The sequence below is a fragment of the Solea solea genome, chromosome 11 (genome assembly GCF_958295425.1).
Source record: "Solea solea chromosome 11, fSolSol10.1, whole genome shotgun sequence".
Classification (NCBI taxonomy): Eukaryota; Metazoa; Chordata; class Actinopteri; order Pleuronectiformes; family Soleidae; genus Solea; species Solea solea.
The window spans coordinates 16293730-16321293 of record NC_081144.1 but is presented as its reverse complement, the minus strand read 5'-3'; the positions used below and the strand labels follow the sequence as shown (position 1 = coordinate 16321293).

General features: G+C 39.2%; 1 protein-coding gene across 2 annotated transcripts; it reads right to left on the bottom strand.

The window, feature by feature from the left end:
• Positions 1-144: 144 nt before the first annotated feature.
• gnas (GNAS complex locus) lies at positions 145-26281 on the bottom strand. 2 transcript variants are annotated; one of them, XM_058643250.1, is made up of 13 exons: positions 26111-26281; positions 25095-25963; positions 20787-20859; positions 13963-14017; positions 13653-13772; positions 9173-9270; positions 5286-5340; positions 4868-4941; positions 4621-4679; positions 4401-4521; positions 3698-3828; positions 2985-3052; positions 145-2779 (listed from the first exon to the last, which is right to left on the bottom strand). In XM_058643250.1, exons 2-13 carry the CDS (start codon positions 25231-25233, stop codon positions 2633-2635), a joined length of 1140 nt encoding a protein of 379 aa, XP_058499233.1. In that variant the 5' UTR covers positions 25234-25963; positions 26111-26281; the 3' UTR covers positions 145-2632. The 2 variants fall into 2 exon arrangements, with proteins under 2 accessions (XP_058499233.1, XP_058499232.1); XM_058643249.1 differs by having other exon boundaries at positions 25095-26281.
• Between the last annotated feature and the right edge of the window lie 1283 nt (positions 26282-27564).

Below are 27564 nucleotides of genomic sequence, written 5' to 3'. Positions count from 1 at the left end.
ATCTCCCCTAGTTTGTTGTGTTTGAGCAATTTTAGGCTTCACAAAAGTAGTTTGCACTGTGGGAGTAAGCTTAAATATTTCATGTCTGCATCCATCTGGAATTGTATTTTGTGGAATATAGCTGAATGTTCAAAACTTGCCCAATCAGTATCAGTTTTTTAATGTCAGAGAGAAAATTGCAGGGTTAATTTACATTTTATGTAGGTTGATGACATTTCTACCATTGTTGTGCATCAACACCAGAGGATCTCCTATCAACAATTAACAGTATGTATTTAAAGAGGAAATGACTGGTAAACTGACAGAAAACCTCACTTCCTCTAACACAAGTTCTATAACAACCGTTTTGGCTGTTTGAAATGTAGGAAAACTAAAGTGCAGCACATGCGGCCCACGAGATAGAGGGTAGTTTTGCCCGAGTGTGTTTAAGTGTAATGACAGACCTGTTGCTGTCTGCACCCCCTCAAAAAACAGCGATGTTTTTCCTTCTCAGATGTCAAGGTAAGACAACAAAAGAAACCTGAACACAATTTCAGTTGAAAGGATTTAAGTTATAGCAATACGCACACTATCAAGTGTACAATTTGTCAAGGTTCATTTGATTCTAATAAAATACTTATTTTTTTAAAACCCATATACATTTCATATATTTATCTTTTTGGGGTATATGGATTCAAAAATAGACATTTAAATCATAAAGAGAATGGGAGAAAAAAAAAAGAACGGGAAACAAAACTACAACAGCTACGAATGGTGGTCCTCTGTCCCTGAGAAGAGAGCAAGAGAGGACAGAGGAGAGAGAAGAGATAGAAAGAGTATGATAAAGAAAAAAAGAGAGAGAAGGAAGTGGTGAGGAAGGCAGGGAGTTAGAGGGGGATTGGCCAAGCTATACAGCGCAGTATGACACCCACTTTAGCTCATTACACACGTACAGTCGTGATCAAGGCACAGGGATCTTCTAAAAGTAATTTTTTTCAATAAAGTTGTACAAAATAATACATTTTACAGTCTGTACAAGAATAATAGTTCAGCAGTAAAGTAAAGACAGACAAAACAAGGGAGCCAGAGGTCAGGGAGAACAGAGGAAAGATGGAGTTATGGTAGGGGGAGCGAGTGGTGCCATTGTTTGACCACAAGTTTAAAAACATCTTTTCGCAATTTTCCATTTTTTATAATCCAAGGTTATTATATTTTATTTTATTTTCAAGGGGAAAAAAAAAAAAAGCTCTGCCCAAAAGTTGGGAACACAGATGAGAAAAGGGTGGAGGGCAGGAAGGAAGGAGCGAAAAGAGAGGAGGAGAAATGTGAAGATGGAGAAATGAGTGAAGTCGTCATTAGGAGAAAGAGCAAAGGTGGTAAAAAGGAGAGAATGACAGATCGAGAGCGTAAAGAAATAAAGAAAGAGCGCACAGGGCACAATGGCACAAAAGTCTACACAGACAAAAACAGCTGTGGAGACAGTTAAACAGGGTCAATCATGACAAGATGAGAGTTCTCTTTAACTTATATGGTACTGTACTGTAGGAGGATGCTTTTTGTCCTCTGTTAAGTTCCATAAAAGATGGCATTTGTTTCTTTTTGTTTTAAACTCAATATATATCCTCCTTGCATTTTGCTCCACTGCCAAAGAGGCAAAGTCAGGCAGCAAAACAATTCTGTGAAGAAATCAAGGGACTGTAGTCATCTTCATTGCTGTCAAACGTGTCCAGGCTTCATCTGAGAAATTCACATCAAACTCGGTGCCGTCCAATTTCAGCAAACCCTTACGCCCCCTGCAGTCTGATATGACACAACACACCCCTGGTCCATAAAGCCGATTGTTAAGGCTGCTTCTCAGCACTCGGCTGTGCAGTCGCTCATTTAGTCCATTTAATCTCAAAGCATTGTGCTGGGGAAAAAAAAAATCCACCAGCAGGTCAACGAGCCCGACACTCGTGAGCAGATCAGTACATTTCTGGTTTCTGACTGTGGTTGTGCATTCCAAGAAAAAGCAAATGCGTTGCGTTTCTGTGTGCAAGCAGATCCTGATGTAAGTGATAGGAAGATTGGTATACACAGTTTGAGCAAAGTCCTTAGCACAGTGCTTGTATTTTTGTTAGATACAGTGTTCAGCTGATCCTTTGTGACATGGTAATTATCTATTTGCAGTAAATGCAGTTTTTTTTTTTCACACCGACATAGTAGCTCTCTCAGTTTTCATGGTGACTTGAAGTACAATCTAAACTGCAGCCTAAACCCTCCTCACTGCAGATAATGCAATCCACACAGGGCCAGTCAGCGTGTTTGTAAAGCTGAAGGTAACAGGGATGATGTTGATGTTGATGTTGAGAGGTTAGGAGCTGGGACTATGGCTGAAGGTGGAGATCGAAGTTCCTTTATGTGTTTGCCCTTCAAAGCCTTCCATCAAAACAGCCCCGTCTTCTGCAGGGAGGGAGTCTTCATCGCGGGGAGTTCTGGGTTCAGGGTGCATTTGTGTGAAAGTGTGTGTATGTGCGTGATAATGTGTGTGTTTTGGCCCCCGCTCTTTCACAAGAGCTCACACTCTTCTATTGAAGAGGAGAGTTCGGAGACTCAGGGTTTCTCATAGTCTGATCTGTTTCTGTGTGTTTGGCCGAACACTTTTCCTTTCCCATCACAACAGCTCGTACTGCCGCAGGTGCATCCGCTGGATGATGTCTCGACAGTCATTGAAGACACGGCGGATGTTTTCCGTGTCCACAGCGCAGGTGAAGTGAGGGTAACAGTAGTGCCTGCCATCGCCACTTGCTGTGCTGATCCTCTGTAGATAAAGAACAAAGTTTAAAAAGACGGAAACACTTCCAGCCTATTGATTCAGCACAACAGCTCAAATGCATTGATACAAACCAACCATGGTGAGTTCATTGTTGGTTTTGGTCTTATGAAAGGGGTTTGAACAGCGGAGACGCTTACAAGTCTTACCCTTTAAAATTACATTAAGCATAAAAGCATGCCTAAGCACTTACAAGGAATTCATCTCTTATGAAGTACTTTGCCCTTGTAACTCGAGGATCTTCTCCAGGTTCTGGTGTTGCTGAGGGAGCAAAATGAGACAAATAAAACCGTCATGTGGGGGCTGATTGAACACAACAAAAAAATTACAGTTACAGTTGTGTTATAAAGAAAAATATCACACGTGTATTAAGGATGACCTCTTGTGGTCTTTAGCCCCTTTTCCACTAGCGCGGCACACCTCGCCTCGCCTCGCCTCGCCTCGCCTCACCTCGGCACGGCACGACATATTTTGCGTTTCCATTAGCGATAGTAGCTGGTACTGTTTTTAGTACCTGCTCTGACAAGGTTCCAAGCGACCTGAGCTGACACTATACATGATGTCGTCAGACTGCCGTTCACTGATTGGTCAGAGTGCTGACACAGGAAGAGCATGAGCAAGATGTCCGACACAAGTATCAAAGCGAACAATATCGAACTGTAGATCGGTTAAAAACACTTAATCCTAAAAACGTGGGTTAATCTCCAACAATTACCAAGAAAATCTCATAATTTAACAGAGGAGTCTGGTGTATTTAGTCAAACTTCACTAAAATGATATCTAATCACTGTATTTCAGGGATGTTTCTGCAGGCTGGGTGCCCCCATTTACAAACATTAAATCACATTAGTTTGAAAATATGGGTTTGTGGATAAAAGTGGGTTAAACTAAAGTATGATTGCTTACCATCATCAGGTGTTGTGTAGCGAGCAAATTCAGGAAAGTATTCCTCAATTTTGGACTTCCCTGCCAACACCTTCTCTGCAAGCAAGTCCTGTTTGTTTAGGAACAAGATGACAGAAATGGTCCGCAGCCACCTGAAGAGAAAATCATCACATATGAGAAATTAGAAGGAATAACTGATGAAATTCAAGTTATAGCTATATGGGACAATGACATTTAGGATGTCTGTATGGATCCACAACAACAAAAGAATATATCGGTTTCCTGGGAACATTCACACTAAAACCGGCAGGTGAAGGGAGGAGTGAAGTTTGACAGTCACACTGCCAAATATCTTGATAACGTTCCACTGATCTACAACTTTAATTTGCTTATACACCCCTGGAACTTATAATAAAGTACATCATCCATCCTTGATTGTTGGTATGCTCCGTTTGTTGCTAAGGAACCCCCACACTTGGTTATGAAATCATTCCAGAGAAAAAGCAGGCAAGTTAATACGAAGTTTAGCAGCCTTGACACTTCGCTTGGGTTGGTCGATAACTATTATCCGTCTGCTGTTGTGAACAATATGTTCAGGGAAGGCTGTCTGATTTGGTATCTACAAATAGAGCAGGGAATCCATGTAAATACACCTATGGAAAGTTTCCCCACCATTGCTGCTGGCATGTTAGTTTCTGTGTTTTCAGTGTTTGCTCTCATTCACCTGTTGTTCCAGATGTTCTTGAAGAGGTTGAGTGCCTCCTGTAATCTGTTGGTCTGATTGTCTTCTCTGATCACCATGTTGTAACTGCTACTTGCCACGACAAAGATGATGGCTGTTACATCTGAGGGAAGATAAGGACATGGAGGCAGAGATAAATCAGACACAGCGAGGAACAATGAAGGGCAATGAATGAGAGGAAACGGACATAAACAGAATGTACCGTTAAAGCACTGAATCCATTTCCGGCGTTCATCTCTTTGACCCCCAACATCGAACATACTGTGTTAATCACACAAGACAATAACGTCAGCAGGTGAAATACTGACACTTTGTGGAGAAACTGCTCAATGTTTATTTTCCAAATCAGTTGACTTGATCATATTTTCTTTCAGAATACAGTTATATTTTGTAAGAAATCATCACATATTTGTATTTTAGCATGTTCTGAGGCTTTATGTTTTACTTACTGGAAATTAACTTTGTCCACTTGGAATCTTGTCTCAAAGATTCCTGAAGTCAGCACTCTGCAACGCAGCAAATCCTGAAGACAATTTGAACAAAAAAAAAACACTGCTAAAGATCATTAAGATCAATTATATTGAAAATGAACACAACAAACTTTGAAGCAAGCTCTAACGTTCAAAAACTACATCGATGTCCTAGACTCGTTTTCTAAATCAGGGTGACAAACTTATAGAAACTAGGACACAATATATTTTACTTTTCGCCCCCATTTCCAGAGTCACCTAATGCCCTTTTTAATCTCAAATGTGGTGGTACACAGTTAACAATTCAAAATATTAAAATGGTTCAATGGGAAAAGTAGTATACAGTGTATGTATAGTGAAGAGAAAAGTTATATCAACTTCATGCAAATTTGCCCACCTGATCTGTTGGTGTGTAGTCATTCTGTTTCACAATGTCAATCTTGTCTAAGAAGCTAAAGAGAGAGAGAAAAAAGGGAAAACACGTTTCAAGGGCAATGCTACTGAATAGTGACTTGACTTGTACAGATATTGTTCAGGCATCACTGACACTCACCAATGAACAGACATACAATTAACAAAAACCAAACCTAACCTGATTAAAATTAAAAAACTGATAAACTTCAGCAACCACTTATTGAACAACACTAATGGTCTGTGTGTCCAATCTGCATTTTATGTCTAAAAATGTACACACACACACACACACATATACATATATATATATATATATATACACACACATATATATATATATATATATATATATATATACACACACACATATATATATATATATATATATATATATATATATACATACACATATATATATATATATATATATATATACACACATATATATATACACACACATATATATACACATATATATATATATATATATATATATATATATACACACACACACACACACACATATATATATATACACACATATATACATATATATATAAACAAAACACTAAACTATGGAATGTGATAATGATAATGAACTAAAAAAAACATTTGGATGAAAAAATTAAGTTTCTGTGACTTCTAAAAAAAAAACCCACTAGAATACTTTGCTGCATGATATTGTACTGGTTCTTAAAATGCTTTATTCTTTTCAGACGGTTTTTCCCCCCAACTGATAGTTGGCAGCAGGCTTTTATCCATTTGACTTTCTCCCCCTCCTTTTACTCCTCTCACTAGACATAGAAAACTGTATAATGTAATGAATATGACATTATTTTTACGAATAACATCTGGCTATAAGTACAAGTGTCCTCACACTTGTACTTATAGCTGTCCAGTTGTCATCAGATCACCTGTGAGATATTCCAAGCCTGAACAGAGCCTATGGTCGCACACAAAGGGAAAATACTCTAGCACTCGTCCCAAAATGTTAAAAGGCATCAGGTTGTGAGTTTGACTCGACTGACGGCTGTGCCAGCAGCATGCGAATGGGTATGAAAGGTGAGTGATAGGAAATGCACTGCACATAGATGCACTATCTGAAACTGTGAGTGAATGGGTGAATGGCAAAACTGTAGTATAAAGCAGCTTTGAGTGGTCATCAAGACTAGAAAAGCACTATATAATACACACCATTTATCACAGATTGGTGAAAATGATCATTTCATCACCATCTTTTACTAATTTCACTTTTGGATGTTTGAGGTCACATTGCTTCAAAAAGTTACAACCTGGAGCCATTTAGTGCAACAAAGTTGCAAAGTTAGTCAGCAATTCATTAGTTTACTGGCACCTTTGGCAAAACCCCATGTGTGAAGGAAATGAGCAGTGAGGTTAAGCAAAAGTAAGATAATTCAAAATGTGTGTATTCCATAAAAACAGAGACACTGCAACAACTAGAGATAGTGACAGGAAAATCCACGTGAAGTACGAGTGCACGTGCCGAGAAGAGAGCACACACTGAGTGAACGTGAATGACGAGGAAGGAGGAGGACGACAGAGAGAGAATGAAAGTGTAGTGGCGTCTGTCTGACATTACAGAGCAGATTTCAAAAATAGCTCCCCAGCGCCCTGGCCCACAGCACGGTTACCATGGAGACCCAACCACAGGAGCTATTAATAGTCTATCAGCTCCCAATCTAGTGTGGCTGGAGTAGCTCCAGAGAAGACAGACAGATGGAGAGGAGGAAGACATAGGAAGAGGAGGAGGAAGAGGGAGGAAAAACTAGGATGGGAGGGAACAAGACAATGGACGGTACCATCTCAACCACCTGAGGGTGAAATGCAGGGGGAGTTTTTCTTTAACTTGAAACGTTAAACAACCCAAACCAACCTTGAGATTTAAATAAACATGAATAATATCCTCTAAGAGATATCTACTAGTAAAAAGCAGTTCAGGCTACAGTCCGGTACTCTACAACTGAACACACAAGATATCCTCATGAAAACACCACCCATCCTTCTCCTTCAAACATCCACTGATCTGCAGATGACTCAGCCTCCGCCATGTTTTCTCCCAAACTGCTACCGTTATATGAAAACCATTTCTTCTCTTTTGCCTTACCTGATTTTGCTTTAAGAATGATAGCAAGATACGAGTCAGTAAAACAAAATTCAGAAGCAGTGTGCAATCTCAAAAAGCACACATAGTTTAAACATGACAAATGTTAATTGTATCAGAGGTATGTACTGCATGAAAGACACTGAAAGACCAACAAAAAGTATTGATCCTCACAATAATATATAGTAAACTAAACTATGTGTCAATATTGTGACATGAGATAAGATATTGTCTTAGTTAAGTTATTGTCATATCAATATTTGGTGTCAGCAATGTCTGGTTTTAAAGGCTGCCACACACCGTGTATAGAGGCATTTATTTAATTAACATTAAATATATGAAATGTAATGACATATTGATTAGAAGTACTAACAGCTCTTCTTCAACTTTAAGCCTGATTATTTGCATTGCAGTAGAATTTGACAGGCATTATTTCTCACACGTAAATAGATTTTTTTTAACCATTAAAAAGCCAAAGAAATACAACATCTAATATCAAAGGTTGCAAATGTATTTTAAGTATGCCATACAGATCATATGCAGCTGGAGTACAGAAATGACTGTTTTTTTTGTAGGATACATATCTCCTATTTTAGTGTATATTACAGTATTTACTAAGTAGTAGAGTTCTCAACGGGCCTGAAAATTACAACCCGATCCGGCCCGCATGTCTTTAAGCCTGAACCCGACCTGGCCTGACACCAGCATGAATTGTCCACCCAAACTCTACTATGTAGTGTCACTGTGCAGTGAGTAGCACAAGATCAGAGAAACAGCCTGTCTTTAGCTTAATATCAAGATACATTTCAGGCATACCAAGATTGTTTTTATAAGACATATTGCCCAGTCCTTATAGAGACGAAAATCATATATGTGGATTTAATTTCTTAGTGGGCAAATGAAAAAAGAAATTCAGTGCCACAAAATGTTACTGAAGCGTAACATGACTTATATGATGTTTAACTACACATGAATTACATAGTACTAATGATCTACATTGCAAGTTACAGGACAAGAGTATGGTGTTAAACCAATATCAATTTAACATTGGGCAGAAATGAGCTGTTTATGTAAAAGAGAATAGACAACTACAAATTAGTAGTTCATTCTAATTCTACCATTCTAAATATCATGTAAAAAAAAAAAAGAAGTGTGGAACAGTTCCGTTTAGTATGGTACATATTTTGATGCATTTTCCATTTGGAATATAACTGGCTCCAACAGTTCCATTTTTCGGTACCCTTCCATTGGGGTACCACAGTCATGGTACAGTACGGGTAGAGCTAGACCCGCAACAGTGAACTGAACAGAAAAGCACCACTCCCTTGCAACCCGTGTTTCTTCAATGTCTGTAAACTATTCTCAGTTGAAACGCATGCCTGACCAAGGGCTTTACTGTCCCTAAGTGTACCAAACCAAACTGTACCATGATGGAAACATGCCATTTGTGTAACTGAGGTTCAGACTGTTGGTGAAAGAAAACCACTTATTTGATGACACCAACTTGGGCTTTAGTAAACATTTTGTGCAAATGTATAGACGCGACGATATACTGAAATGGAAAATAATAAGCAGATGTAACGATGAAATAAATGCACTCCTGAATCCATTATTATGCAAGTGCCAACTACTTTCTCAAGAATTACATGAGTCGAGTCAGTGTCAATATAAATAATTATTGCCTCATTGAGCAATTTTCTGTAGTGTTGTAATATTTTGTATTTTAGCACTGGCAGTTGGTTACTTACTACTGTGCACAGTCGATTAGCTGATACTCGTTGGATCTCTCGTAGCACGCCCTGACGCCCTCATCCTGCCACAGTGTCTTTGCATGGTCGTAAAACTCCTGTAGAGGGACAGACAAAAAACATGCTAATGAAAAGCCCACATCTCATCTCGTTAGAAACAGTTAGACAGACACAGTTGGATGTTACGGTGCATTCCAGTTGCAGTGACAACAGGTTGGACTTCCAACTCGGAAAGTCAAAGCAAACTCACGAACCGACATAGGATACAAACAACCACATTTTTTCCCCCGACTTCTCAACTGGAACAAGGTCAACTCAGAGGTAACGTCACTCCCATTTGCAATTTCCGATTCAACGCACAAGAAGATTGGCAAATATGCCAAATATGACAGACAAAGGATGTAGATCGTCCAAAGTGCATGTCTGATGGCACATGGTACACCACCTGCAGTGTATGTCTTGCCTTAGCGATGCCTGTATATGCATGTGAAGGTAAATAATGGTAAGGTGAAAGGAATGTAACTATAGACAGGCCCAAAGACATACTGGAACTCCCTGCATTACTTACTACATGCACACCACAAATAATACATAATCACAATAAAAGACAAAGGAATCGACTGTGATACAGACATACATACATATATATATATATACACACATATACATACATACACATACATACACAGCGTACCGTGGGGTTTTAGTCAGGGCCTTCAGTAAAAAAAACAAAACACGCACAAACACAACCACATACAAAACACTATATTATGCACTACATTCACCAGACAGTTGATCTGCAGCGCACACGCACACCACTGCGCATCTATAGGGTACTGCATTATTACCACCACATCTTCCGTTATGTCACATTATACATCATTTCACAAGCCTCCATGACACAAAAACAAGTTTCCACATAAGCATAGGCGTCAGCTATGCAGGGAACACGTCCCCGGCACTATTTATGATCAACAGTTTTGTCCTCACCACTTCTAAAAATGTTATCAATTTATCATTAACACTCGAACTACCGGAAATGATGTACCTCTTCAGTGTAGATCTACCTCTTGAAATAATTTCCTTCTTTTCTCCAAACGATCGCCGTGAAAAGTGCACACGAAGGAGATCAGAAACATGATCGATCGGTGGTGTTAATGCAGTGGCCATAGCTTACTTCAAAACCCGCCAAAGGTTCAAATGTCGTTGATGACAACAGCGGGGGCTAGCGCCAGACACATCGCTGGGCCTGGGGCGTTCTGTCACTATATATGTATGTATGTATGTATGTATGTATGTATGTATGTATATATATACATATATATATATATATATATATTTATTCACTTCGGGATTCACTTAAAATTCACAGAGCTCCAGATGGTGAACATTTTCTCAAGCAAAGGTCCTGAACATTATCATGCGTTATAACTGCTGTTATGACTCAGTGCAATATACATTTAAATATTTATATTAGCAACTGTGCATCAGTGCAAACTTTCAAATCAAATGCAACATTTTTGTCACACTGGACAGGAGGCATTGTAATACACCCAAGTACTGTAATAGAATTGCCAAGTAAATTATAAAATAGCAGAACAGAAAGTTTCAAATGCACAGAATGTGCATCCCTATTCCTAATTTTAGTCCCTCTCTTCCTCTTAATTTAAGAGTCTTCCCAGTTTTGATTTAAAAACTCTGTTTTCGCAGTCTACCAACTAACTTTTCTTTACTTTTCTTATATTAGCACAGTCTCTCCCTGTGTACATCTAATTCACTGACTACAGTGGGAAAACCACTCATCAGAATTCGCTGAATGGTGATTTATAAACATGTGCATATGCCTGCATTGGACCTTTAATGCAGTGAGGGCTAGAAAAGCTGTGCCAATACAACACAAATGTTCAGTTCAAATGTGGCAATTCTATTGATTTATCTTTCATAGGTACCGGTCTGTATATGACGCAGTCTGGTTCTGAACCCGGTCAAAAAAAAAAAACAACAATCAGCATTCAATCCTGGGTCAAATAACTGCAATGTGGCAAGTTTTTATCAACTTTGTTTCCGTTCAGCATCAGTGGGAATGTTAGACTTGGGTGCACATTTTTCTTCATCTGCTCTATTTTTGCCAGCGATCTGCCATTTCTAGTACAATGCCATGATGCCCATAGCCATTAGTTTAGCATTAGTTTTAGCATTATTAATTATCAGAATGTTTATAAACACACACCTGTTGCAATTTGAAGCCACAAGGTGACATGCATCACTGAGGTCCGTAATATAACTATATTGTGTTATTGTGTGTGTGTGTATATATAAAAAACTGGCAGGGACTGTTTACTTTAGAGAGCCTTAATTGAGTAATTAAAATATTGTTATTTGCCCTAGCATATCGATTATCATAGTGCATGAGGAAGGACAACGATATATCACCAAAGCAATATTTTGACCCACACGGCCACACCTGGTATTATATCAGATGGAAGAAAAAATAAAAACGGCATCAATTATGTGCCATCGGCTACCTTGACTTCTAAAAATCAGCATTGCCCATAGAAAACCCAATATCGGTCAACCTCTATACATGACAGCAAACCTATCATGAATTTAGAACTAAAGCACTCTTAATTATCAGCCATGTGCTTTGAAAGAAAACTCACTGTCACTATTTTAATGTAATGCTTCCTCTTTCTTTCTTTCTTTTTCCCCTCCTTGTCTCCATCACTTTCTATATTAGTCTCTCTTTGTTCTCCCCGCAGTAAATGTCAATTTACAAAAGTGAACCCATCAAACCGAACAACCAAACAAGTCTCAATTTTAAATATGAGATCAGACATGATAAGTTCTCATCAGGTGTTCAGAGTGCAGCATTAGCCGTAGAGCTGTGTCTTTCTCGAGGACACAGGTATGGCTGAACTCTGGGAGCTAGTACGGTAGACTGAAGGTCATCATCTACGACTGTATGGAAAGAAACAACAGACCCTTCAGCTGCATAATATCACTACCTAATCATCATCATACATTAAAACAAGCAGTTGCACTAATTAGCTCATTACTTAAATTAATGCATTAATTAGCAGGCAAGTCAAAACTCTGCCTTTCACATGGACACTATGAATATGAACTCAGTGACTTGACGTATTAAAGGGCCATTACAATGTTTTATGTGTTTTGTCTCATTTGATACTAATCACAAGACAGCATCCATGACTGCTCAGTGTAGCACCAGTCTTTTCAGCATGAACATGTGATTTCTTTTTATTACATATGTTTCCATTCATTTTGGACTGATCAGAAGTGTGAATGTCTAAGAAAAAAACAACAACAACTTGTAATGAAATGTAGGTCAAGCACAGCCAAATGTGTGTTTTTTATTTACAGCACCAAGAAAAAGTCAAACGATGATAATGCTCAACTGCCAGCTCCTCAGTTTTTAGTTTTCCACAAGCAAATGCCATAAAAACCAGCTGACTGATCATATTAATCCACACTTCCATCTGTGTCCAATCACAAAAATATTTAGTAGGTCTGCACAATAAAAAAAATAACAATAGATATATATTACAAACTAATTTTGTTCAACGCAACATAACAAATGTTTAATATACAGTATATATTATAATATTGGTGCATTGTGCACAGTTACACAGAGACATTAGACATACAACTGCTTTGGATGTTTCTCTATCTATAGATATAGATCTATCCATCTGGGTTGGGCTGTGTATATTCAATACTGTAACAGCAGCATTTTCAAAGAAAATGTATGGATCGAGTTCCTCCAATAATCCTCTATGTACTCTGTGAGGGGGAGCTGTGGGTGGTGTAATTACAATTTTATTATGTTTCGCATTTTGAAAGACTGACAGTGGTGGACAGATGCCTTCATAATGACACACTTTAAGCACAATGGTGGCAGGTCGTTCAAATCAAGTGCATTCCCATTGCTCTAAAATAAACTGCAGCTTCTATTTAAATGTGAAACTGAGTGAATTGAAAAGTGAATTAAGCCTGGCCCACAGGTGGCTGTGGATATGAGGTACAGTCTCTTGTTCCAGACAATTAGCTAATGGTTTTGTCCCCTGAGGATAGTAAAACCTACACAGACATTACCGATCAGGTCATTAGTAAACCTCAGCATTGGCTACACGAGTCAAGGGATTAACACCTGGGATATTGGGACAATTACCTGCTATTTTAATCTACTGAAACACAAGCAGCCGGGGAAACCTACACCTGTTGTCAGTGTATAAACACTGGTCACAGTTTTGCAGGTTTAAACAACTACCAACAGTGGGCCCTACACTTTTGGTTGTTGCTGTTGCTTTTATTATTCGTTATAAATATTGTTAATACTACTATTATTACTTTAATTATTATTATTGTTCTTGTATATTTTAAAAGACAAATAAGACATCACATTATGAGAATCATATATATGTGTGTGCGTGTGTGTACAGTCAGATATTATGCTACTCACAGATGGAAACTCAAAATCCTTCTGGTTGACGAGGTTGAGGATGTATTCAATCCTGCACTGGTTTTGTGGGCATGCCAACTGTACTGGTGGCGTCAGGTTGCTCATCGCTGTCACTATGGTCTGTCACAAACAGAATAAATTATTATAAAAGTGGATCACACAAAGATTTTTTTATACTGCATATCAAATACACTATCAAATGAAGAGGGAAGCTTGCTTATATGTTAAAAAAAGGTTTGACTACTTTTGAAGCTTCTGATGAAGCTATTTTAGTTCATCTCATTCGCTTCAGACAAAAACAACCACTTACCTCAATGGCCTCTTTAATGTTATTCTTGATGTCTTGAATTTTCTGCTTCTTCTCTCTGAAAAATACAGGAAGGTTTAGAGACAATCATGTTAGAGACCCATCACAAGGCTGCATACCAAACTCAAAATATCTAATATCTACCAACCAAATTACTCAGGTACTACTGGTGCCAGTAGGGGCATCCACGTGAAGAGAGAGCAGCAAATTATAAACTGTTCCACCTTAAAAATGGTGGAACGATGCTGCTCAAATTCAAGAGAAAACATCCAAGCTCCTTACAAGGGTTCTGCAATTGTGTCCAATCTGAACTTGAGCCTGATGCAGATAATATAATATACATTTATACAATACATACTAGGGGTGCAACGGATCAAAAAACTCACGGATCGGATCGTTCCACGGATCATAGTCACGGATCGGATAATTTTTCGGATCAGCAAAAAAAGTCTGGCACAATATTTACGCTGAAGTGGGTGCGCGACGGCGCACCGTCGTAACTTGGCTCAAGCACTTTCAGCATGTGTTTAAAGCCCTCGTTTTGCACAACCAAATATGGCCTCATGTCTGCACCTATAAACACACCGATAGCGTTTGTGATGGCTTTAGCCCGGTCTGATTTTGCTACAAGGGGCTGCTTGAATGCCGCGATGATAAGCGGTTGTTGAGCAGTCTTCGTTTTCACTCCTGTCAGTGAAACACCGGGGTGATATCGCTTCAAATGCGTGGCCATGCTTGATGTGTTTTCAGTGTCATGTGGCTTTCTTGTGCCACAGTGCCTACACACCGTCACGGTTTTATCCACTAACCTCTTTCCTTTATCATTATATTTGACAGGGAAGTCAAAATGCTCCCATACAGGGGATTTGAATGACGCGGGGCGTTCAAGCTCCTCCGTTCCTACGCTCACCATGACCACGCTGTGTGTGCGCAATCCGCGGATCACGTGTGTGCCGAACCGAAGATATTGATCCGAACGGATCACGGATCAATGATGATCCGTTGCACCAGTAATACATACATACTTGTAGATATAACATAATAAGCCACATGTCAGAACCGGAACCACAACTGATCAACTTAGTTTTTGTTTTTATAAGAGAGTAAAGCACTGAAAAAGGGATTGTTGGGTGTTCAAATGTATGCAGTACCAAACCCTATCATCACATTCACATATGAACACATTTTCATTGAAAGCTTAGTTTACTGTAGTTTTGCACAGCCACTAAATGACGGAACTCAAAAGAGGAGAGATGTGATAAAGTATGGTCAAGCTTGACCAATACATATCTGGTATGTGTTAAGCTCCTAAATGCTAGATGCTACATTTTCCACAGTGCAATTCGGTAGCATCTTTAATTAGACCCTTTATGCCTCCTAAATACGCACCGACAGTGTATCAACACATGCTTTTAGTGTCGGGCTTAAACCAAGGTGTCCCTGAGGACATCATCAAGGTTATTTCTGTCAAAATTTGTAAAGCTTCTGCAGAGCCACGGAGGATGTTATACAACCGTTTCCACAGGCTCCGTAATTTGCCAAGTGATAACTAAACTCCAATTCATGTGTTAAATCCGTGGAGTTACCCTTTAAATATATGACATGCTGGTGATTTCCTCTGTACAGAGTATCACCTCTACACATAAGCTTCAAAGTCAAATGTTGAAGTTTCTCAGAGGCCAAGTAATATGAAAACAATTACAATCTGAATGCAGTGAAACAAACACAGATGCCTACATCATTATTTCTGATTATATAATGCTGATTTTTGGGACTTTTTAGAGTGCATTTTAGAGTTTCCTCCACTTACACTCAATCATCAGTCTCAAAACTGACATCTAACGGTTCAGACAAAACAGGGAAAACTACACTCAAGGGTTACTTCATTAAGCACAACTGTGCTTAATGTAGGGATGTGACGAGACATTCAGCTCAGCACACAAGACTACACTACTCACGTGATCAAGACGAAATGAGAACAACGTTGAAGCACTGTTAAAGGTTCTGCCTTGAACTCAACTGATTGGCTTTACTGGGCAAAAACCAGACTGTGAAATAAAATGAATAACCTTTGTATGTAAAATGCATAGTACATGCATTTTAGACATAGGGATGGTGAAATTAAGTGTAATCTGTAACAAACAGTAATAGGAGCTTTCCATGGGACCCATCCTAAACAAAACAATCACATGCCAGATCAAAACTGAGAGACCATATATAAAATAGAATAAAATTAGGGCAGTGCATTTTTTTTTTTTTTTTTTTTTTAAACCTAACACTTACTTTCCTGTCACTATTTCAAAATAAAGGTCAGGCTGTGTTTCACTAGTGAAATGCTTCAAAACTGAAATATGTGTTATGTATTTGCAGTAACTTTATGTATGTATGTACTGTTTTTTGTATACTTTTCTTTGTCACTGCTGCACCACACATGCTAAGGGCTTAGCTGAAGAAGTAACTGTGGTAATAACTGCAGGAATGATAAATTTACTCCACCACCTAAACAAAAAACACATATGAGAGAACTAAGAATGTATACAGTTACATTAACAGACACACACTCAGCTGCCCAACTCCCTCTCTTGCTTGACCCCTCACTATAATGCTCATGCATACAAAAAAAAACAAAACACCATTGCATACTGTGAAACTGATGAAATTTTACCCTTTACCATTTTGGTTATACCGCCCAGCACTAGTATAATCTGTTGGAGTGTTTTTACATCCACCACAGGCAAACAGCCTTCATAAAGGAACCACTGCCCCCAACATTTCTACTGCGCCACTGCTTCTCTTCTCGACAAAAGTATTGTTTAAGTCAAGTTAGGGAGGGAGTCCTGTGTTACCACGACACGGTAAACAACAGTACCCTGAATTTAGTTTGTTTTTGATCTGAGAAGGGTAAACAGACCTTCATTTGAACACTTGGTATTAAAATTATGTCTGTCTGCTGTGAAGGATAGCTGTTTGTACAAGACGTTTGGACTCTGTGTGACCGAAATGTTTCTAATAAAGGAAACCAGAGGACCAGTTCACCTTGAGTCTGCTAGGACAGTGCCTTGTGTTTACAATAGTTCTATGTCAGTGACAAGGAGCGAGATGGGCCTCTTTGTTGTGTGTGGTTTTACTATGTATAATCTATGCAGTCACAGAATATCAGTAGATAACCAAGACTCCAACGCCAATATTAACTTGGTTGTTTAAATTCTTTAAACCATTTCAACACTCATCACTTATCACAACTTCACCCAATAGGTAAAATCCATTTAGGGGGCTTAACTTTTGCAACAATCAAGGTCCACCTTCCACCTACACAAATCGCTGACCAGTCTGTGAGAAACACTGCACTGTCAAAACTTGTAGTAGGAGGGAAAAAATCCCAAAGAGTGCACCCCATGAGTGATGAGTGACTGTTGAGATAGGTAGGAGATACCTATTTCTTCTTGTTAATGTTTGTTAATTTTGTGACTGTGCCTTCTCTTTTGGTGCAAGTTGTTGTGCTCTCCTATATGACACTTTGCTTTGCACTTTACTGAGAACGCAGTGAGCAGTGTAGTGCAGTTTCTGAAGGAAAGGGATGGTAAACCAACATCTTGTTTGATTAATTCTTAATTCTGTGCATTTGATGTATACATATTTTTAGTCTATATGTTATCAAACTAGTGGAATGTGACCATTAGAAGATCCAAAATTACCCAACGTCAAAACCAAAATACAAGGTTACGATATACAAAGCATTGAACATGTCGTTTTAGAATGACCACAGCTTGACTATGAAGTTGGCACTCGCATGCCTTGTACAGGGGCTACTCATAGGCTTATAGATAGGTCATAGTAGATTAACTCATTGACTCCTTTTCTAAATCAGACCAGCAACTGGAACCAGACTTGCAGTCAAAAGCCAGACTTTTAGGTTACCATAAACTAAAGAAGAATTAATACATCCAACCCCCAAATCAAATGTAACACATGTTACTGGACACTTTGATCCCCAGACCAGTCATTTTACATGCTGCCTCAGGATCCAGGCTTATTAAAACACATCAGTGTGCTTGTCATGTGGAGACCCACAAGCAACTAGCCTTCAAGACAGTGGTTTGGGTTTAACATTGAAGCACAAATTTACAGTCAAAGGAACCCGTCTGTTTACTACAAATAATGAAACCAAGGCGCTATACAGGTTAGGTTAGAAAACAAACAAACAAGCAAATAACCCAAGCAATGTTACAGAGGTTGCATAGGTCCTCTTCACCCCTGGCATTAGAATGCTTTTTTGGTGTGATTGAAGCTTCACCACATGCATTTACACCTGGTATTACCATGCACCTCTGGTGTCCACATTGAGAACTGATTACGGTCATCCCTGGTACTATTCGATCACAGTCATCCCCCCATATGTCACCACTCCCTCTTCTTCTGCAAAGATTTCCAGCAGCAGACTACAGCTTCACATCGGTGTGTTAGCCGCGCATGAAGTCGTACTTTTGTATGGACTCCTCTGCTTTTTGAAGCAGGGGCAGAAGTCATTGACAAGCGGAAAACTGATGAAAGCAGGGGAGACTGGGCAGTTTTGTCACCGCTTTCATGTTAGCTGTGCTCGGGAGTGGAGGCACATCGGGCGCTTGTTGCATTTACACTTCTGTTCAATGTGGTTATAATGTACTTGCGACCACCTCAGGAAATGGTTTGGAAGATCATACAACAGTCTGTCCTCTGTACAAGTGGTCAGGCGCTACCCGATTGCAATCCGATCACAGAAAATGCAAGTGGCATAGGATGCAGCTCTCTCTCACACACACAAGAATACCTACTTTCTCTCTACAGTGTGTGTACCTGTCAGTTGCAAGCTGTTGTACATTAGTGCAAACTGACTCCCGCTACTATCACAATTTCAATGGATTTGGTGGAATTGAAAAATAACCACACTGAATAATCACTTTTCATTCAGTTGGACATGTTTTCCACATGTTTTCAATATCACTGTAGCCAACTAGAACTGACCGGGTTGAAAATACAGTAGGTGGAACTACGGTGGGACACTTATGATGTCACAACTACCCACAGGTGCTACAAATTAACACCTGAAAAGAGGTCAAATCAGAAAACATCTGAGTGAGTGGAATAGAGGAGTAAAGAGACTTAATCTGGCCTGCAGTCTGACAGTTGGCCCTAAAGGTAGCCTATGAGACACACACAGTTCAGAGCTGCAGAGTCACGCGCTGGGTCATACGCTCTTGTCTGCCTTAGGTGTTGATTTTCTCTCCTAACCTTGCAAAAATGCTTCCATCCTCATCACAACCACCAGACCAACACATGCCAAGCCACTGACATAGGAAAAAACACAGATAAAACTCTAAGAAATTAGAGCAGTGAGGTTATAATCTTTCCTAAGAAACACTTGAGAGTTGTGTCTCTAGAGCATAACATTCATACTAATATATGGGCAAATTGACTCATACAAGCTAACAGTGACTCAATAGTCACTTTGAGATAAAACAACACCCATCATTTTCTTCCCCTATCAATAACCCTACATGCATACATAACTCCAGGGCTCCAGGTTTGACGTTGTCTCTTTTTTGTACAGGGTCAAACATCCATTTCTGCACTGCAATCTGACTGGGCTATCTAAAGGTCTTGAAAATAAAAGCAAAGACTATTTGATGTGAGGCAGCTCTTTTAAAGAAGTCACAACTGCTTTATCCTTTGTGAATGTCATTATCACAAAGTCAACTGCAGGTCAAATGCTTAACATGTACACATTTTAAGTACAACATACAAGTAAAGAGATGGAGCTGCTACATCACAAATGCATGCTGCTTTATGCTTTGTTTTCACATCATTTGTTATACTTTCTTAAAAAATGATAAAACAAAAGATGACCTAGTTTTGTAACAGACTTGGAACATGTTTAGATAAAGTATCTTAAGTTTAGATAAAGTATCTTAAGTTTAGATAATTTTTTATTTACTGTAAACTGTTGATGAACTGTTAAAACTGTTCACCAACAGGTTAGGCCATTTATGATCAGTTTAGGGGTGTACCCGGATTACTTTTTTGATGTAATGAGTAAGCTTATGTGTTAGGTCTGCAATTAGAGAACTTGGTTATTTTGTTACTTTTTCAAAAAATCTATTACTCCATTTACCATATATTGCCACAGGAAAACTAAATCCAGCAGGCTCCTTTTCTTTTTTCCATACTGTTTGACAGACAGACACGTGTCTGTGTGGTAAAGTTGTGTCACTGCGCATGTATGTGGCAGCTCAGGTGATGAGATGACATTGGCTTTGTGGAAGTATTTGCAGAATATCACAGTAAAATGCTAGTTGTGTTTGGATAACAAGAGTCTGCCAACTGCAACTGACTCATGCACCTGTGGCAGCAAGGCTAGGGGAGGAAGAGGAGAAAGGTGATGATGGCAAAGATAGCAGTGTCCACCAGCCCCAAAGCAACAACTAACTTTTAACCAGGCTAGCTATCTGAGGGAGATTAAAGAGCTTTTAGCAGGCTACATGTGAGGACGATGGAGATAGAAGTGTAAAGAAAAAAAATCTGTTGATTAACAACATTCTGCACTAAAAAAAGCCTGAAAAAAAATCAAGCAGCAAGTGTGACCAACTGGAAAAAGTAGGTAACACCTGTGCTACCAGTGTGTAAAAGTAATATTTGAGCGATGGCACCTTTTCCCTGGCCTTTGTGATAAGGTACAGATTTAGCCTGGACACAGCTATGATCAGGTGCTCTCATCTTATCCTGCTTAAACCCTGTGCTTCATGAATGTGCATGCTGAGCAGCACCTATGTCTTTGCTAATCTCATACTTACTCTGCATTGAAGCCGTTGACATGCAAGATTCTCATCTGTTTCACTATGGTGCTCTTTCCCGACTCTCCAGCTCCTGAAATAGAGAGAGAGAAGAAAATGTGGATCTGTTGACATGTGAAACACAACCACATAGATTTGACTGTGACTTGTCATGCACTGTAGCCAGAGACAGAGAGTGTGGTACATGTACCACCAGTGGTACACCAAGCTTCCTCTGGTGGTACTTAGAGGTTAATCAGAAATATTGTTCTGCTGTATAAACCAGGGTATGTGATCGTAGTGGAGCCGAGGAATTTTGACCGAGTGCATGGAAACTTAAACAAATTACAAAAAAATTAAATAATACTAATAATAATAATACTACTACTACTACTACTACTAATAATAATAATAATTAGAGTCACCTCATCTCTCGCTCCATCTTAATCTAATTTTGCTATACCAATGTCTGACGTTTATGTGAAGCAGAGGAGGACGATGAGAGAGCAAGTTATCTTATTGGGAATAAATCTGCCTCCTATTACACCACAGTATTTTAACATCGGCAATAATGTTGATACTTCTCAATATTTTCTCAGGTGGTTCTTTGAGAATCACTGCTCTATGGAAAACTTGTAGTGGAAACTTTGGATGGAGGGAAGTACAGCTGCATATCATGGCTGAAACAACTGTTGGGCAATAATGCAATATCAGTATATAGTGCGTATCATTTTCAATATATATCAAAATAACAAAAAGGTTAATTATGTATCAACATATTTTTATGCATTGTGCAAACATACTTTGAGTTAAAACAAAACTGCTAAGAATGTTTTGCCTCAGACTTGTGAAATGTTTATTGTTTTCTGTCTGTCAAGATGTTTAAAACCACAATTAACCGATTTCTTCAGCATTCATTCAGAAGCAAAACTCAATCTTATCTTATGCTTTACCTTATGTTTGTTTATATTTGTGATCACAAATATCTTATTATAATATTATAGCCATCGCTTGAATATTTGACTGATGCACACGTTTGGCTGGATATGCTGATGTTGATGTTCCACTCAGGTGACCTGGTGCACCTGGGATGTATGCATGCAACGGAAAATGAATGAAACTGAACACGATTACTGCTAATATTTTGATTTGACATGGGCATGAAATATCGAAGAGTAGTCTTTATCCTTAGCGATGCTGGATTGTTCTAATACAGAAAACAACAGTGTAATAATAACTTTCACTGCTCAGATGTCATTTGCACTGCTTGGAAAAGGTAGAGACATTGAGATTTGCTCCAAAAAGAAGAAAAAAACATGACAACTCCAATGTTAAGAGGTTAAACAAACTTCACTGGCAGTTTGCAGAATAGTTCAAAAAAGTATTGATGTTTGAAAAGCTTAATGGAGATTCGGTCCACCTGTGGTCTGTGTCAATTATATTTTAATAAGTAATACACCAATCGATTTTGTATTGTGAAATATCCTGAACAAAAGGTGGGTTACGACACACAGTACCCAAAACAATACAACTGTAATATATCAGTATTCTCACTGGGAGCCTGCATTTAACTGAAAATGTTATTTCTTCCCCTGGAGAAGTGAAGAAACAACCCACTGAACTTGTGTCTTACTGTGTAAACATCAGCTCCCAGTGATCTTCAACAATGTCCAAATAAAATCATTGGTAAATTCATCTACGCAAAGATAAACTCTTAAAAAGAGAGAGAAGATTCACTGACTCTCATCTGCTAAAATGTTTGTGATTTTTAGGATAACATTCAACCACTGCCAATTTAACATTCAGTGCAGTTATATGACAGGTAACTGTAGTAGGATAAGACTATCTAGCCTGTATCAGTGCAGACTTTTGTCCACACTGGATCATCTGTTTATCGTCAGATATTGCTGTGATACTGCATTAGAAGTAATCAGCAAACTTTGTTAACTTGCATTGCAACATGTCAAGAAAACATTTAATCTTTGGTCAGATTTAGCTAAATAGATGCTTACATATAAATGACATGAGAACACATCCCACACAATATTGTAATTACAGCTTCCTTGCACTATGTTATTCCTTTTTGCTGGATCTGGCAGACTTAGACCAAAAATGAAAATTATGACAGAAAATTTCCTTTGTTCAAATGTAGTCCACATAGCTTATTGTTTAAATTCATTTTAACTTTAACTTTGCATATACAATTGAAGACTGTTGGCAAAAAGACATAATGTGTTTAAAATGGAGGGTCTCATGTGCATGTGTTGTTTTGTCAAAATTGGATTAATATCTGCTTCCCATTAATACAACAGTGTCATCCTCCACAATCCCATTAAGACTTTAATCAGATGATCGATTTAATCGTTGGCCTGTGTGGTGTTAGCTGTAGACTGAGCAACATAATCCAGTAATCAACAGCTTCAACCTGAAATACAGTTTCCTTCTTGAAATAGATGCCCAAAGTTTTTGCGTCATAAACACAATACAAAAGACTGAAACAATATAAATGCTACACAACCCAAACACAACACAATAAATGCTAATATTAGGGGTGGAAGGGAAGAAAATTAGAAAGTTTAGTTTTCACCCTCAGAATCATGATATTTTACCAGCAAAACCAGCTGAAAGTAGCAGTTCCCACTTTACCTCAAACATCATTGGAAGTCGGTTTATAAGTATTATCTGTAATCCAAGTTGTTAAAAAGACATTTTCCATTTATATTTGAAGCATGTTCATTTGAAGGCTCACGTGTGTGTGTGGGGTCCTGTGTTGAGAGGCTCTATTCATTTAGCCCAGTATTGTATAATATTTTCTTACAGCAGTAAACAGGCAAAATATTCTGTAGTACATGTTATGTACCACTGACCCACTCAGTTTAAAAAAGAATATCATGAAATCCATGCAATGTCCATGGATTTTGGAAATATGACTCTGGGATTATTGGCTTGAAAATGTATTATTCAATTTTGAGTCAAGGAGGAAAATAAAACTAGAACTGTTGACACCATTTTGATAGCTTCAATACTTAGAATAACAATACAAATCAAATCGGTAACCAGTTATTGTCACACAATCGAATCGTAACAAAAGCATGTTGTCCTAGCCCTGGCCAATATGTTACACAGTAGGTCACAGTAGTTGGTTCCTGGGTGGAACTTACATTTCTTTGTGGAAATAATGTGGATTGTACCATTTCAGACACAGTCCTCCTTAATGTGGCTACAGACCACGCAAAAGGCATTGCATACATTTTCTCAGCTGCACTGAGAGTGACCCTTTTATGGTTCATTTGGCTTTGTTCACTGTTTATCCTTATCGGCCAAAATATGCAGAATCACAAAAAGGAGCCTGCAGGCCCGCAAGTAGTGTTACAGTCAAACTAGCAGATAATATAATTGAATGGAAGCTAATTTTATGGTTGACATCTTTGTTTAGTTATTCACGTGGGTCCCGTCGTTCTGCTTTCCTAAAGTCTCCACAACTTCCTCCTCAACTTAAATAACACTGTGTCATACAATACACACCCTTGGTGGCACTTCAGTAATCACATTATTAGGATTTTTTTTCGAGAACACTACGACTTCTTGGCAGCGATAAGACTCTGATTGGACATAAGGAGGATTTAAAAAGGAGCACAGCAGGGAAAGTTAGACAGTCTTATTTGTCTCTTATGTAATGTGGAGACCCAGCCCACCTCCAGTTCAAACTCTGACACACAACCACATGTTGAGCCTTAAACACGTTCATTTCTTCACTTTCTTCATTATCTTGGACTTGACACCTACAAACTGACATGAAATGCAGCACCGGTGTTCATTTAGTCAACTTTCCAGGCCTTAATGTGTGATTAGGACTAAATGCTACACTACAGGTTATGCCCACTTAAGAAAGTGCATGAATGAACTATAAATGAGAGAAAAACACTTTGTGATTCCTGTCTGCAGTTGTTTAATCCACATTATCCACTAACTAGAGTCTAAACCCACACAACATTTACCTCTACATCACTGCATGCTATCAAATCAACCTGTGGACTCAACCACTGCTACTGCTTGTTTTGGTGTTGATGGTGGTTAACTGCCACTTCGAAAGCAACGAGATTAAAAAACAACAACACAGTATTGCATGTTTTCCCCCCTCAGCCTTATGCAATGCCAAGTCACACTGTTGACAATGTTTCCCAAAACATCCCAGAAGGTTATGCAGAGAGGAAGCAGAGGCTAACTGTGCAGACTGAGGCCTGCAAACCAGCAGCAATCGAGCACGCACACAGAGCAACAGTTACAGAAAACGAGACACGAAAAAAACAACAACGACATCAAACTCACCCAAAAGTAGTAGTCTGTGTGTTGCTCTGTATATCTGTTTGTCTTTTTGAAGCTGCTTCTCTATCTTTTTGTTTGCTTCTCTTTGTGCCTTCTCCTCATTTCTCTGGTCTTCGGTCTTACTGTTGCCCAAACAACCCATCTTCCCGCAAGAAAAAAGAAAAACGGGGGGTCCAGGGGAGGAAGAGGAGGAGGTGGTGGTGGTGGTGGAAGAACAAGAAGTAGTGGAGGTGGAGGTGTAGGGAGGGAGGGGGATATGCAGAAAGAAAAATAAATACAGTAAACTAGTCTAGATCCCTCGTTTGACCCGCGGATTTGGCAGCAATGGCAGCCACATTTACACGCTGTAACGTCCCCGGCCTGCTGCAGAAACCAGCGCAGTGGAGACTATGAGTCCATAACGCGTATTTTTGCTGTCAGAGAAAGGGCAGGATACTGTTGCTGACGACACCGAGGCCGCCTTCTTCTTCTCCAGTCTGCTGCTCAATCCTGCTCAGGCTTTTTTTCCTCCTTCACATGCACTCATGTAGTTTTCACTTTCCCCCCTCCCGAACACTGACACTCTTTCTCTCCCCACCACCGTCTGCCGTGTAAAAAACTGTAATCCACAACGTGTCCTACAAGGGATCTCCTCAAACGGAGGTGAAATGAACAGACCAGTTTTGCATCTCCAAAAAAAGCCCGGGTCTTGCGTCTCACTGCTGCCCGTGACAAGGAGCCCAACTCGGCGTGTCCGAAAAGCTCGCCCGGGCTGCGGCGTGGCACGTTTCCACTTCTCCTTTCGTCACAAACATCTCCATAGGTGGACACTTCACGCTCTTTTATCTGTTTTCTCCGTCTCCCCGACGCCTGTCTTCGTCGTCGGGGTTGGCCTGTTTTGCAGGACAGAAGGAAGGGGAATATAATATTTACACCCAAGCGAGCTACATGTGAGATATCCTCACTGTTTCCGTCGCCATCCGGCTCCCCTTTTTCACTCTCTCTGCATCAAATCGACCCCCGAACAGCAACAAACTCACTGCGGCGGTTTTCTCCAACGGCTCCCACAACACGTCCAACTTCAAATCCAATCACTATCCCCCAGATATATCCTCCTTTACTTGTGACGGCTGTTCCTATGCTGTGTTTTCTCCTCCAAGGGCCTTTTCTCGCTCGCTCTCTCGCTCTCCCTCTCTCGCTCTCTCTCTCCTTTTCTCTCCCTCCCTCCCTCTCTCCCTTTTGTTGCTCAAATGTGTTGGTTATCAGACTCTCACATCATCACTGAGCCTCCAAAAACTGCGCACCGGCACATGGATCTGCCTTCATTAGATTAGATTAGAAATAAAAACAAAAATAAAGAGTTAATAAGTAAAGTAAAAAGAGAAAGAATCCCTCACAAAATGTATCCAAATGTATGTGCTGGTGATAAAACAAACGCCAGTGAATATAGTCCACATTCAAACATACTGTATGTCCAAATATTCATTAGTGAAGAGGTTTGACCTCATATGTGCATTCATAAAACAAGACACAGGGCTGGTCGTTGTGGAAGATGAAAGACAGGAATTATTGGAGGTTATTATTATTATTGTTGTTGTTGTTATTACTTTTATTTCTATGGTTTTCTCTCTCTGAGAAGAATATCTCACTTTTTTGAGGACACACTAGTGTAGACAGACAGCGTAAGAGAGACGGGGTGGGGCCACACCGCGCTCATTGAACCATAGGAAGGAACTAGAACCACAAGAGGAGAGGAGCGGCCGCTTCGCCTCGTCACGTGGCCGGGGCGCGGGGCAGCGGCGACGGTGGCAGCTCTGCGGAGAAAACGGCGCCCCCTTCAAAGAAAATAACCGACGCACCAGACTTCAGCAGCAGCGGCAGCAAAGAGACTGCTTTAACTGACTCCTATAACTCCTCACTGTAACAGTCAGTTTACAATAAATAGTTTATTCCACACATGAACCTTTTCATGCTACTTCCACTTTTTTCTCATATGTTATACTCTTTATCTTTGTATTGCTAGTACCATTTCCATTTTGAATTTATACACTTATATTATTACCAGTTTACATATTTATGTTGCTTATCCTGACCTGTTCATATGTTGTACTATAGCCACCAGCTGTAATAAATCAATTGAACTAATCTAATCTATCTAATCTAATCTTAGTAAATAGATCCTTTATTCATTATTATATTACTTATGTAGGTTTATACAGTTTTATACATATGCTGTTACATGTGCTTTTTTTAAAATGCAAAAGTTGGTTGTTTACCTATTACCATTTTGCTGCTTCCTGGTGTGGGATCTAATCTAACCTGATGTAATCTAATCTACTCAAGGAAAATCCTGCATTCAAAATTAGAGGCAGACCAATTTTTCTTATATTCCTATAATCAGCATTGAATGATTAATTAAATATAAGTTACTGTTTTATTACATTACACATTTTTACTCTAAGAAAATTTGTTAAATGCTGCTTAATTCACTAAA

Coding starts and splice junctions, on each gene's coding strand:
- gnas (XM_058643249.1), bottom strand. CDS start 25,233: ATGGGTTGTTTGGGCAACAGTAAGACCGAAGACCAGAGAAATGAGGAG. Junction 20,860..25,094: donor ACACAGACTACTACTTTTGG/GTGAGTTTGATG, acceptor TCTCTATTTCAG/GAGCTGGAGAGTCGGGAAAG. Junction 5,341..9,172: donor CTAATCGACTGTGCACAGTA/GTAAGTAACCAA, acceptor CTCTCTCTTTAG/CTTCTTAGACAAGATTGACA.